We start from the raw sequence: 14,582 nt of genomic DNA on the forward strand, positions 1-14,582 counted from the left end.
CAGGAGTTAATCATCACCATTCATCATCATCATCATGAAAGATGGCTTCAAGCCACTTCTAGCTCTGTAGCTGGCTTGATCTTCAGCACATAGCTGCCTCACAGCTACTCCTGCTCTGCAAATGTTCCTCAATAACAAGATTAGCAGCTTCAGTTTTGACATTAGCAGGGCAGATCCCCACTACCCTCATTGCAGCAGACTGTGAGAGGGAACGTACAACTGTTCCTGCTGTTGTATCTTGTTTCTGGACCACTTCTGCACATGGCATTAGGAGGCCAGTCAGAGTAAGGTCAAAATGGAAACTCAGCCTCCTGCACTCATGATGTGATAAGCAGTAGGTAAGCCCAGGGTTTTGTCATTTGGGGTGGATGCATAGAGACACACAGCTCAGAAACAGATTTTGAAGTTTCCACGAGGTTCAATCCAGAAGGGCCAGCACACACCTCACACTCTGAGAAATGCCAGTATGACATCTCCCTATATTGGCACAATCATTTTGACAAGTGCGCATTTCTCTATCTAGTTAGACAGATCATTTCAACTGTGGTGTATTCCAAAGACTGTATTTTCCCAAAGAACAGAGCAAAATATATCCAGGCAATTGCAAACTTATGGAGGGCAGTGCTCAGCCACTGACAGTGAGGATGCAGCTTCCCAGAGCATTGATCATAGAATCAAGAATTATGGAATGGCCTTTAAAGCCATCTAGTCCAACTCTCCTGCAAGAAGCAGGGACATCTCCAACCAGATCAGGTTGCTCACAGCCCTGTCCAACCTGTTCTTGGAATGTTGCCAGGAATGGGGCATCCACCACCTCTCTGGGCAACCTGTTCCAGCGTTTCACCACCCTCATTGCAAACGACGCCATTACATTTCATCTGTCTCCTCACAGCTGCGTTGTGCTGATGCCGGACTTCTGACAAAGTTCACCCTGCACATCGATGGAAGCGAGCACACCGTCCGCCGTGCTGGGGAAGGGCCCAAGAAAGGTGTGCTCTTTGGATTTCTTCAGCCACTGTTAGGCTAAATTTGTAACCTGGGAGTGGCGTTACAGGACGCTCCGTGTTTGGTCTGACACCTCTCACTGCACTTCACCCCAAAATAATCGGACATTCAGCTAGCGACCACGTTTTAGCCTTTATTTACAGGCGTAAACTGCACCTTTCCGGCTAGATGTGCCCTTCCAGCGCCGAAAGCGACCGCAGCCGCCTCTCGCTCTCAATCCCCGGCTCCGCCGCCGCTACGCAGGCCGCCCAAGGGTACTGCCCGTCGGGCGTGCCCTCCTCGCCTCCAACCGCCGCGCCGCGACCACCGCCTCAACGCCCCCCGCCCCAAACCCGTCGACGGTGCGGGGGGGGCGGGGGCCTGACACACACACGGACCTGTCGGGCCGCCCCCGGCCGTTCAAGGCACCGCCCACGCCGGCGCCAGCCCCCCCGCCCCCCCGCCCGCCAGCCGTTATTGCGCTGCGGGGTGGGGGAGGGGCCGCCGGCGCCGGGGGGCCCCGCCCCTCTTCCTTCCCCCGCCCGGCGCCGGCCCCGGCCCCCGGCGGGCGGCGCCCGCGGGGTGACAGGCAGGTCTAGGCCATAGCCGAGTGCGCACGCGTCAGTTCCGGCGGGGAGCGCGGCGCGGCGCGTGGGTAGGAAACGCGGCGGCGGGGGAAGCGGAAAATGGCGACGGCCGCGCAGCTCACGGACGAGGAGCTTTTCTCGGAGCTGCGGCGCTTCGGCTTCTCCCCGGGGCCGGTCACCGAGAGCACCCGGCCCGTCTACTTGAAGAAGCTGAAGAAGCTGCGTGAGGATGAGCGGGCTGGGGCCCGCGGCGGCGCCAACAAGACCCGGAACAGCAACAACAATAACACGGGGGCTGGAGCGGCGCCGGGCGGAGGCGGTGGCGGCGGCGGCCCCGGGCGAGCGGCCCCGGGCGTGGGCGCGCGGTTGGCGGGCGCCGAGCCCCCCTACCTCCCCGGGGCCGCCGCCGGGAGTGGCCGGAGCCGCGCAGCACCCCCTGCCGGGGGCGGCAAAGTGCTGCTGGGCTTCAGCTCGGACGAGTCGGATGTGGAAGCCAGTCCCCGGAGCCAGGCCGGCGCCGGCGGCGGCAGGAGGGAGCGGGCTTCACCCCTCTTCCGCGGCCTGAGGCCCTCCGCCCCCCACGGCGCCTGCGGCGTGAGTAGCGGCTCCCCCCCGGAGGAGACGGCGGCCAGGCGGAAGCCCAACGCCTGGTGGGGGGCGGCTGCCAGGAGACCGGCGGCGGCTCAGGGTGTGAGGGAGCCCGGGGACGGCCGTGAGGAAGGAGAGGAGGAGGACGACGACGAAGAGGAGGAGGAGGAGGAGGAGAGCGAGCAGCAGCGGTGGAAAAACCGGACTGTGAATGGTAACCGGCTCCTCTCCTACGGCGGCAGCAGGGACAAGTACTCTGACTCGGAGGAGGAGGAGGAGGCGGCGAGGGCCAGGCAGCAGGTACCGAAGGAGGAGTCTGCGGGTCGCCGGCCCAGACGGAGCCTCAGCAAGTCTCCTGCTCCATTCATAACGAGCAAATGCACTGCAGCCGGCGCTGGCGTGATGGAGACGGGCCAAGAAAGGGCTGGCGGAGGCTGTGGTGCCGGTGTAGTCGTAACGAATGACAGGGCGGCGGAGGCGGCTGCTGCCGGGAGTCTAGACAGGGGCAGAAATCAGGAGGAGGAGGCGGTGGCGGCGGGGGGAGGAGGATGTGAAAATCTGGACTCAAGCCCTCCTAGCCCCAGATACCGCATTGGCCTACCGAAGAAATCCCCTACAGCGTTGTTGCTGCCGCCGCCGCTCACGGACGTGGACAGCAGTAAAATCACTGACCCTCCAGGCGCCGTTAGGAAAGCGACCAATAATCATGTTCTCAGCGGTGCTGCTGGTAGCTATAATGTTGAATCTAGGATCTATTCAGCTACTAATAGCCTTCCCCCGGGTGGAACCAACTCCTCCCTTAGACTCAACCACTCCAATCATACGGGTTCAAATCATACCTACCTGAAAAACACCTACAAGAAGAATCTCTCGGAGCCCGAGGAGGAGCTTCTCCAACAGTTCAAAAGAGAGGAGGTATCCACCACTGGAGGCTTCAGTGCACATTACCTGTCCATGTTCCTCTTAACTGCTGCATGCTTGTTCTTTCTGATACTGGGATTCACATACCTGAGAATGAGAGGTTCTGGAGTAGCTGAGGATGTGGGAGACAACAGTAAGTATTAGGTGAAGGGTAAGAGCAGTTTCCTTCTGCAACTGGATACACAACTGTTAATTCACCTTTGCATTCCCGGACATCCCTTACTGAGCAGTTCTTGGTTCCACCTTGGTATGATCTTTTTGTATAGGATGGAGCACAGAGAAACTGTCTTTCCTTAAGTATATACCTTGCAAACTGGTATAATAAGCTTGCAAGACATTTGAGGATAAACTCAAATCCTGGCATTCCCTGCTGTAATCTGTTGATACCTTGTTTTCTAGCGTGTTTTCTTCACAAAGCAATTTTATGTGTCTTGTTCAGTATAGCAGATGTATGGTTAATAGAGAACTGACAAGGTAAGGCTTCATGCTAATCTCACAGAAGTAATCATGCACATTTAGATACCTGGGATTCTTGCAGGGCTAAGATTTGACTGTAGTTGTTCGGTACGAAAGCAGGTTGTTCTCATTTATATGTTCTGAGGCTTGAAAATGATGCTAGGTTGAGATGATGTTACATACTACAACAAACTGCAGTGAATACTGGACCTATTGTGTATTGTTTTCTAATAAGTACTTTTTTTCTAAGTTTAGTTAGGAGTGTGCTTATATGTGAAATACTGTTGTGCTTCAGTTTGAAATTCAGACCATTCTTTTTATAATCCTGAATTAACTTGGGACCTTCTTTAATATGTGAAAGTAACTAATTGGAATGGATTTAGAGACTACCATTTTCTATTCACAAAGCATACGAATATGGAAATGTACCACCTAAGGGTGGTGATTCATGCTAATTCAATTCTTGGCTGCTCTGAAATGGACAGTGGGGGTTCTAACATCAGAAAGAAAAATCATGCCATTGCTGTCTTAATTTCTCATCAGGAGCAATGAAAAATTACCCAAAAAGCTAGTTTTGGGACATGAGAGCATTAGAAGGTCCTCGGGGACTTGCATTTTTCTTGAAATGATTGAGGATGGCATGTGGGGTGTATACACGTGCATGTGTTTCTTTGTGTAGATAGTATGGGATTTACATACTCGTGTGTGGGCATGTATAGAGTGCCTTGTAAGGAGTGATCCCACTGTTGGATTGAGATCTGCTGGGTGTTACAGGGCAGAAATAGCAGTATGGGCTGGGGTTTTTCTCCCCTTGCCTCCACCCTTCCTTGCTTTTTGAATGTTATTCATTACATTATGGTAGCAGAGTAGTTCTTAATTCTGATTTGTGCTTTTGGCAGGGAGGAGTAAAGGATTTAATGCTTAGGAAGGACAGCAGCAGCAAGAACTTAAGCATTTGCAGTGGTTTCATTGCTGTCCACGTGGCTCTTAACTACCGTTCAGCCTTGTTTTTTGGGAAGGCAGTGAACAGGTGGGCTAAAATTAGATACAGTATGGTGTGCCTGTTGGGACTACTTATACTGATATTCTGTGGTTAACTTCTGGCCATAACTGCTAGAGACATACATAAATTTTCTTATGTACTGATAAGCTGTGTAATTGTGCTCACATGTATTAGATTATTTCTTTTTTTCCTAATCTTGAAATCTGGTGATTTTTAATAGGGGAGAAGGTCTGTCAGTCTACTAGGGTAAACTTTGATTGTCAAATTCAGTGGTTGAGTTAAAACTTGCCTGCAATGCTAATTGATAAAGCTGAGTGTCTCAGCTATGCAGATAGCAATAATACTGTGAAAAGAAATCTACTGATTTTTTTTTTTCTTTTTTTTTTCTTCCTTGGGAAAAAAATTCGTTTTGAATGTGTGAACTTTCCTATAGAACATGTAGGATCATTGTGAATATGTTGCTCTTAAAAAGTTAACCCAGCTGGAACTGATACACAGGGAAAACTGTTCTCTTCTGCCCTTTTGCTTAGGTTAGGCTGCCCAGCCAAAGGCCTGGTAGCCCCGTGTTGCTTGATAATTCAGTTCTTGGCCTGTTCCTATTCCTTCTCTTTTCAGTGTAACTCCTGAAAGTGGATTTCCTGAAGAATTGTTCTGGCAGTGACACTCACGTTTAATCTGTCCTTCCTCACAGCCCCAGGCTTTGCAACCTAACAAATGGGATCAGGGGGAATATGACCTATGAACAACAGGTTTGTGGCTAGCTCCTTTGGTAGGAAGAGGAGCAGACAACTTCTTTTAAGTAATGTGAGAATGAGCAGGGAATTGCCTTGCCCATATGCTCAGCACGTGCTCACTAAATTCTTACTTCTCAAATGGGCATATGCAATGAAAATAGGGTAGGTCTGTAGAACAGGCAAGAACAGACAAGACAGGCCAATAAAGACTGATTACTACTGGGAAGGGAGAGAAACCTGTCATCTATTAGGTGAGATGCTTCCCTAAACGTGAACATCATCTGAGCGAGTCCTTTGGCTCTTATGCTTGTGTGGCTGTATTGTCTGTTTTCTTTGTAGAAGCGGAACTGATTAATACATTTTTATTAAAAAATTATGGTGTATCTCAAGAAACAACCTTTCAGTTAGGTAATTGGATACTGAGGTTTTTCTGTCTTTTAGATGACTGTAGGTAAGATTCTGTTGGCTCAGTTATTTTCAATGCCAAACTATTATCATAAAAGATTTTACAATTCAGTGGAGTTGCACTATTCCCATCTCCATAATTATCATAGTTACTGTAAGAAAACAAAAAAGGCAGTTATTCTTATATTTGGGTGGCTTCTTATTTTAACTTTGTAGGGAGTGATGCACAATGAGCTTAGTGACTTAGTTGTTCATTACCTAAAATGAAATTCAGTCAAAATAAAGTGGTATTATGTGTGTGACATTGAAAAATATTTGTCACTAAGTACGCCCAATATCAGCGCTTACAGTATTTGTCAAGCTGTAATTAAGAAGAGAGGAGGTGCATGTAGTAGAGAGGCTTAACTAGGTGTTGGGGTTGAATTTAGGCCTGGTAAAATAATATAGATGAGAAGTGTGAGCAGAAAACTTCGTAAGAGGATTGTCACTTACATCATGCATAATATTCAAATGATTTCTTATTCAGAGCTCTGAAATAGCGATAAAGTGCTTTAGGTTTTCCACATATGCAGCATAAAATGTTCAAAGACAGATCAGAATTGGGCTAATTCTTCACTATCTAACCTACGTATGGTCACTTGAGGTAAGGTTTTTATGCATTTAGCTGTCTAAAGTGCAGATAAATGTCTATGGAGTTTTTCCTAAAGCATCTTACACCATTGCAATTAAACTACCCTTTAAGTTTACATAAAAGACCAACTAATGTTTAAGTGCATATTGTGCTTACTCTCTCTGATAGTGTTGTGTGTGAAAAGAAGGATTGGTTTGGACTTGGTGCTGGTAGCCTTATTCATGTGGCTCTTGCTGTAAAGCATGTTTTGCTTGTACCTGCCTTCAAAAAAACCTGTGGAATTGTATCAACTTCTGGCCAAGTCAGCCTAGTATTTTGTCACGAAAATAGTAAAATTGACTTTTGTCTACTTCCTAGGGTTTTTCGAACCATGAAGAGCTGAGTATCTCTTCCAACTTCTTTGATTTTGTTTTGTGATATTACTTGGAGCATCTCAAGTGGCTGCTCCTGGGGGTTAGTTCTAAAGTTATTTTTCATGGGAAGTTGATAACTGTATCAGATCAGTAGATGTTGCTTTCAGGTCTGGTTTACTTTCTGAAAGATGAGGGCACTAGTACAGGTGCTGTTTAAGGTTGTAATCTGAAATTGGTTGCATTTAAATTGCTCTTACTCTTCCTGCTGCAGTACTTTGCCTGGGGAGTGTTTGATGTAGCAAAAAAACAAAAAAAAAACAAAAAAAAAACCAAAAAAAACCCACAAAACAAAAAAAAAACAAAACAAAACCCAAAAAAACCCCAACGATGAAAAAAGTAATCTTGAAATATTCAGGTAGATGTTTAATATGTTACATTCTTATTAGGAGAGGCTTTTGAAAGTGACACTGCTTGCTAGTAATTTTGATCTATTTGTGATACTTGTTACAAAACAACTGCTAGGAGGATAATCCTTGCTATATTTGCTACAACTTGTGGTTTTGAAATGTTAATTCAGGGAGACTTAGCAGTTGTGTATATAGCAAGTGGAAGCTTATGCAAATCATAGTTCTAAGAGTTTAATTCTATTCTGTTGATGATCCTTTGTTCTTGACTTCTAAATCTCTCAGACATTAAAACTTCTTAACAATGAAATTCCCTGCATAAAACTACATAGAAGTTAGACTTACTGTGTAAAAGACAAGATGATGACTGTAATGCTCACAGACCTGCAAATTACTATTAAAGTGCTGTGGTATTTCACAGTTAACTGTTACAAATCTACTTACTTCTTAAGATCATCTTCTCAGAAGAGTCTATTTCTTGACGGTGTTGGCTTCAATGGGAGAAAATGGATTTTGGATAAGAAATATTTATAGAAGAGAAGATAGTAAAGGGAGGAAGCAAAGTTAAAAGATTTGAAGAGTTCCTCTATTGTGTGGCGATTAGCGTTGTTTGGGCTTTGAAAGTGATAGTCTGACTTGTATTTGACAATACAACATCTTCTGTTGACATATTAGCATATAGCTCTGTTTCTCTTTGTGTATATTGTTATAAACTCTAGTTAGCAAGTTTCTTTTTCTTCTGGGTGATACAAAAGAAAATCCTGATGTGCATCTTAAAAACTGATCTTGTAGCTGATCTCACTTCTGTGGCTTGAGTTTTGGGTTAAGATCAGTAGATTGAAGAAAAAAAAAAAAAACCAAAACAACCACCCTAGACCGTCTTCATAAGGTAAAACCAGACAGAGTAGTTAAGTTTCCTTAGGATTCTTGACATTTTTAAACTGTAGTCTTTCTTATGGTATATCAGAAATAACTCTTAAAAATGAGGAACAAATTTGGCCAAGACTTGCACCCAGAAGAGTCCTAATAATTGTTACATAGTGCAAAATAGTTCGTATTAGCTGATGACTTCAGATCAGATGGTCTATTTACAGCAGATCTGTAGTATAAAGCATTAATATGAAAACTGTTCATCAGTATTTGAAACAAAAAGGATGCAATTTCAGAATATTTTGGTTTTTTTTTTACGGAGATAGCTGTGTTTGATACTTTGTTCAGAATACTTATTTGACATTCATACCTTAAATGTGTTGCTGTTTGCAGTCAGGCCTAAAACTTTCCTTATGCCATGACTTCAGGTATTTTTACAATTACATTTTTTCAACATTACTCTTGTAGGCGATGCTTTTTTTTTTTGTGAAATAAGTCATGGGAGATCAGAACTAAAATTACTTGCCTGGGGAGCAGGGATGCAGAAGAGTTCTGGTGGGATCTGTTTTCACTAGGTATCAAAAACTGATTGAAAGTTTGCACTCCGTTCCACAGTGCATGGTAGCTTTCTCAAAAAAATTTGGTTTCTGATGTGAGAAAATTAAGAGTGATGTGGGATCTGAACGCAGATCTGGTTGCAACTTTTCCACGTTTGTAAACCATTGCAGACTAGAAAGGAGTGGGAAAGCAAAAAGCAAACTTGTGTTTCTTCTATTAAGAACCTCTACCAACTCTAATAGTGTTCTTCGAGTGCAACGCAGGTTTCTTTCTACTTAGGACAGATGCATACGGTGATAATAGATGTAATGGAACTATTTTAAGGAAGAGCCCATGATACCCAAGGGCTTAAATTTAGCATTGTAGGTGCCCTACTTTACACTGTTTCATAATCTTTAAGTGTCCCAGTATGAGAGGAGAGTGAGGCCTGTGGTCTTTCTGTTCCTGGGGACCAATTGTGTTTCTGAAAAATCATGTACATTTAACTCTTGTTGGCATCTGTGTTTCACCTGAGAGTAGTAGTAGGCTGCAAAACTTTGGCTTGATTGTTTTCCCAGCTAAGCTGGCAGGAGTGCTAGAGTTGTACCAAACTAATCCCTGTCATGCTTGTGGACTCGTGCTTCAGAAATAGTATGAACATGTGAGCAGGCCAGAGCTGCTGTTTGAGAAAGTTGTTTGGTCACTTAACAAAAAAGCTGAGGCAGGTAAATCGAGCAGGTACATCAGTTTTTGTTGATGAAAGTGCTGTTCCAATGCTGTTGAGGAGGACGGAGTCCATTGTAATCATGAGACATATTCCTTACGCCTTTAAAGTTCTTGTGGGTATTTGTATTCTCTGATAAAATTAGCTGTCTCTTCTGATTTGTGGTAGGATGAGGGGAGTAAGTTGACTGATTTAAGGGATTGTGAAATCAAGGTATATTAAGAAGAAAAAGTGATTTTCAGGGGACTTGATCTTTGCTAAGAACTTCAGTATAGTAGTATCTTTGTCCTTACTCTTCCTTTCTTGGCTGCTGCTGTTGCTGCTGGTAGGTCTAGTGTTGTGGGAGAAGGTGGCAGTGCCTTTGCTGTCATTATAATAAAAGAGGACATGGTGTAACTCTGCCACTGATCAAAGCTTCTGTCCAGTGAGGAATTCTGATTTAGGAAAACTTGGAAAAGGGGCAGTGTTACTGATGGAGAGAAGCATACTGATGGATCAAAGAACCACTGCACAACTTAAAGCTGATCTCATATAGATTCCTTCTGTGTAGAAGGTTTCCTCCAGTTTATAATGTCTGATGTTGAGTCCTGTTGTAAATATTTTTAAAAAAGCCCCATCGACTTTTTGAATGAAACCGATGACACGAAGGCTTTGTGGTTGATGTCAGTGTGCTGTACCTAATAAATGGGGAATAGCAAAACCAACTTGATGGTTTGACTGCATGCGGGTATGGCTTCTTTGTACAGCTGACAGTTGAGATAAGACATTACTTTGATGTTGTCTCAATATTTCTGCTGGATAGAAATATTTCAATATCAAGGCAAGTCAAAGCTTTGGGTTCATGCATCTCTAGTCTGAGATGTTGCTAGCATTCTCTCCTAGAAACTTTGGCGATTCTGTAGAAATCTGTCCATTCTATAAACTGCTCAGCCCAGCTGGAGGAATTGAAGACAAATGTAGGTAATGGAAGTGGAAGATTGAATCAAGTACGTTTAGATTACTTGAGCATACCATGACATGGATAAGAAATCTGTCTTCAAATGATATCTCTTGGTGTAATTAGGAAAAATAGCATGGCCCCAAACTGCTGTACTTTGGTGGCTACTTTTCTCCAGTATCCTTATCATTGTGCCTTTTCCCTTGCTACTGCGCTATACTTCCCACAATACTATTCAGTGCTGTTTCTCTGTTCTGTTTTGTGTTTACAGTCTACTGTGGAGGGTGAGAGGATAAGGAACAAGTGAGTGTGGATGACAAGCAAATGTGATGTTTCTGTTGGGCCTAGTTTGTTGGAGATGTGCTGTTGTGTCTGGTGTTTTGTAGAGGAAAGGATCAAATTTTCTGCTTCTTGAGGGTCATATTCTAACACAGATATCTTGAATTAAGCTTCCTTTTTAGAATTTTAAATTCCTTTAGCTGCTTTAAGTGCTGAGTGACAGGCTGAGTTGATACAGAAGGCTGTTTAATGTGGGGATGAGAACAGGTAAGGGCTTAAAAAGAGAGGTCTAGCATTGAATTAAGTGGCATTAAAACTTACGAAGTAGTCTGCGAGATCCATTGAATTCTAGTGATGCTGTGCTAGGTAAGTGAGAAAGGTCTGCTCATAAATTAAGGATTTAAGACTAATTCCTCGGCAGAGTTTTCTCTGTCCTAGAGAAGGCCACTTAATTACAAATTGGAAGATGCCTTGTTAGAAAATAATTATTTTATACACATACTAAGACTTCCTTCATACTGCCTTTCTTCAGTTAAGTCTCAATACAGAGTTTATGTACAGGTCACATCCCCTTAACCTTTTCTTTATCAAAAAAGGACAAGAAACTTTTATACTTGGACTCATGGCATCGTGCGTAAATGCAGCACCAGTCTGTCCTTGCTAGGCAGTCAACTGAACAAAACTTCACCCATGAGAGGACTGCTGAGATGAGTTGGATAAATGTAATGTTATTCCAGACTAGATTTTAAAGCCACATCTAGATCTTAATTTTAGTTTTCTCCACAGAAAACTGTTTAAATCTCTGAATTGCTTATTGGAGAAGCCTCACACTGTCCATTAGCTTCATAACTGCTTATGTTAGCTTTTGGATATTTTCAGTAGGCTATGTATCATAGCCACTCACCTTAACCATATGTCCCCTCAATACTCAACATCTCACTGTGTATTTGTACAGTAAAACATTCCACAGTGTGCACATTCAGTAATACTTATCCCAGTGTCTGTCCAGTATCATCAAGCTGCACAATATGAGCTCCTCGTGTCCAGTATTTCCATATCTCACAGCACAACTTTGTCAAACAAATTTTTATCTGAATGTGTAGATCTTGTCTATCTAGAGCTAATCTGAAACATGTCAATAGATACTGAGCAATGAAGCATTTATTGTGAATGAGGGGTTTCAAAAACCAAAAGGTAGATGTCACTTTTTTTAAGTGTTGCCTGAAACAGCTCTTGGTTGTCACATGTGGTGGTTTGGATATTTTCTGGGAGATGGTAAAATGTTTATCATTAAATTTTCTGTTAATCTCTGGCATTTGACTTGTACCTAAAAGTTTAGTGGGCTGTCTGTTCTTTTTCAGGTGTCATGATTCTGACAACCAAAGAGAGTATTTGCTAGTTTTGTTGAGTGGCAGACTGGGTGGTGCAAGCATGACAAACCCCTGAGGTGCCTCTTTCAGGCCAGGGAAATCCACAGTCAAACTGAATTATTGGGGAAGGGCCAGGCTGGCACCCTTACTTGTGCTGTTTCTTATTCTTGCAAATTCCTTGGAAATAGTTTACTGTTACTTTATAAATAAGCGAAAATTATTTATAAAATTCCTTGGTGGAATCTTGGTCTGCTTCTGTATTTGTCTGCACCTGGTGTATGAATCAAGGAAGCTTCTGGAGGTGAGAGGCAAGGTATATTTCAAGGAAAGAGCTGAGAAGGCATGCTTTTTCCCTTTTTTTTTTTTTTTTTTTTTTTTTTTTTGGTGTGTGTGGTTGTTGTTGTTGTCAAAGGAACTTTATGCGGTCCCAGGGAAACTTTTCCTAGCGAGAAAATTAGGTTAGAGATGCAGACTTCCTTCTGGAGGAGGAACTAGTCTTGCTACTTATTTTTGGGTTTTGTTTCTCTTATCTGTGAGCATGTGAAGTACTGCTTATGCAAAAGCAGCTTTGGATAAAGGTGTTCCTAAATCACTGTGGGAAATGGGTAATCTGAGCTGTATCTAAAGTATATATTAATGTTTGGATACTTCATATTTTGTATATAATAGCAAACACATGCTTGTTTGATACAAACTCGTAAAATGGAGTATTGAGAACATCTGAAAGAGCCATACTGTTGTACTGTCTGCACAGTGTCCTTTGAGCTAGCAGTTTTTAATTTCTCATTAGAAACCAGAAGTACCAGATTTTTAAGTACTCCTGAGAGTTCATTCATTCAGAATTCGCAGGTGTATATGCACAGTCTGACGTGGTGATCCTAGGTGTATTGGGACCTAAGTGTCTGTTGACTTCCATCAAAGGTGGTACTCCCTGCAGAAATGCTGTAGACTTTCTTTTTTAGCTTGTTTACATTGAGCATTAATGTGTCTGCTTTGGAATTGGACCATTGCAGTGGCAAATACATTTTTAAATTTATAACTTTAAATACTGATTTTTTTTTTTTTGTCTCTTGACCTTCAGCTAAAGCTGCTCCTTATGAACTAACAACAAAAATGTGCAGATTGAGTACAAATGCACATGAAGGTGGGGGGGGGAGAGACCAGTGGGATGTTAAATCCAGACTTGTTTTATTCTGCTGTATAGGACACGTGATATTAAAGTCATTCCTTTGGAGGAAGAGCAAACTGTTGGAGGGAAATTACATGAAGGTAGCAGCCCTGGGAAGGAGGTGTTCTGTTGATTTGAAGACCGAAGGCCAAAGAGGGTCTGCCTATCCCTTCTGTAAGGGAGTGTAGTAGCACGTGGTGTTCTTTGCCATTCAGGAGATGGGAATGTACTGAGCTTCCTACACTAATCTTGGCATCAGACTACTAGCTATATGGCCAGCTATACTTCCTTAAGCATGAGATAAATGGTTTATGGAAGGAGAGTTAAGATCTTGTCTTGTAAACTTTGTTTTATAGTTTAAGCACCTAGCTTTGCACTACTGTGTAGTGACTTACATACTACAGAGTTCTTATGTATCTACAAATAGCCAAAGGTGTGGTAAGGTTTTATTGTCCCCAGTGTACTGTCCTCTCAGTAAGAATCATTGTTCTTCCTTTCCATCCTCTTTTTTTTTTTTTTTTTCCTGTGGTTTCCCTGTGGCAGATGAGTTTCTTGCGATGATAGGTTCTTTCTCCTCTCTAGATCCACCTGGCTCAGTAGAAGTGCACAAAGTACTGCTGCGAGATTCATTAGCTAAATCCACAACCTGATGATGAAACCCTTTAGCTGATGGGTGTAACCTGTTTAATTAATAAACAATTATGGTAACAATATTGGAAGTCTTAGTTCAAGCAGACTCTTCAGCGGAGTATAGGAGCCAATGACAGGGTGTTTATGTAAGGATAATGGTGATGTATGGCTGTGTGGTAGTCCAGTTGTTCCCTTCAGATAACAATTTTCATTTGAACCAGCCAGTTTATGCTATCAAACAAATGCAGCTGGTATGGTAGACAGCCTGGAAGGTTAGCCAGCTCTTTAGAGTCTTAGTCTACTTGAGTAAAAATGGAAGTTACTGAATATTGCCTACTTCTATTAATTTCCAGTCAAGTGGTGTTATGTCTTGAATTACTGCTGAGCTCATCCTGATTTTGAGCTCTGCAGACTTGTGCTGTACGTGGTGGACAGTTTTCCTCCTTTTGTTTAGCTTATATGGATTCTTCTGGTAAGCTGGCTGCTGCTTCCTCTGTGAAGGCTCATCTTTGTCATGACAAGAGACCTGCTAGCAGCTACCTCTGTATGCCTTGCATGGACTAAGCTCTTTTTTTTTCTCCCTGGGATACACTAGGGTATCTATTTTCAGAGTTTTTCTGCTGTGTTCAGACTTTGTATAGATAATTGTTGAGCAGTTCTGCTGCTCTTAGTGCAGCAAGCAGTGATAGACCAATGTGTGCTGAATGGTTACAAGGACAGAGGTACAGCAGAACTCTAGTTTTAAATATGAAAAATCTCTACATGATCTTTATCTTGACTTTGTTAATGTTTTTGTTCTCATGATTTGAGGGTCTCTTAAGAGTACTCTTATCAGTGCACTCCATTTGAATGTTATCTTTGGATACTATTCATGCTGTTGTAGTGTATTACTAATACTTTGTAGCTGAAGTCTATCTGAAAGAAGAGGTTATAACTGGGTATTTTTACATTGGAAACTCTTCAAGACAGGAATCCTTCCTGCTTGTGCAAGAGCACAGGAC

The 14,582-nt window shown here is 43.1% G+C and overlaps 1 protein-coding gene across 2 annotated transcripts in view; it reads left to right on the forward strand.

Moving 5' to 3' along the window:
• The first annotated feature begins 1,595 nt into the window (after positions 1 to 1,595).
• The window catches only part of LEMD3 (LEM domain containing 3), a 50,602-nt gene continuing 37,615 nt past the window's right edge, over positions 1,596 to 14,582 (forward strand). For both annotated transcript variants that reach the window (XR_015258671.1, XM_086748816.1), the window contains exon 1: positions 1,596 to 3,213. Coding sequence is in view for 1 of the 2 variants with exons in the window: in XM_086748816.1 (XP_086604942.1) it covers positions 1,671 to 3,213 (1,543 nt within the window). In the remaining variant the exon portion in view is untranslated. The remainder of the gene's footprint in view (positions 3,214 to 14,582) is intronic.

The sequence above is a fragment of the Chlamydotis macqueenii genome, chromosome 1 (genome assembly GCF_036417535.1).
Source record: "Chlamydotis macqueenii isolate bChlMac1 chromosome 1, bChlMac1.mat, whole genome shotgun sequence".
In the NCBI taxonomy this organism is placed as follows: Eukaryota; Metazoa; Chordata; class Aves; order Otidiformes; family Otididae; genus Chlamydotis; species Chlamydotis macqueenii.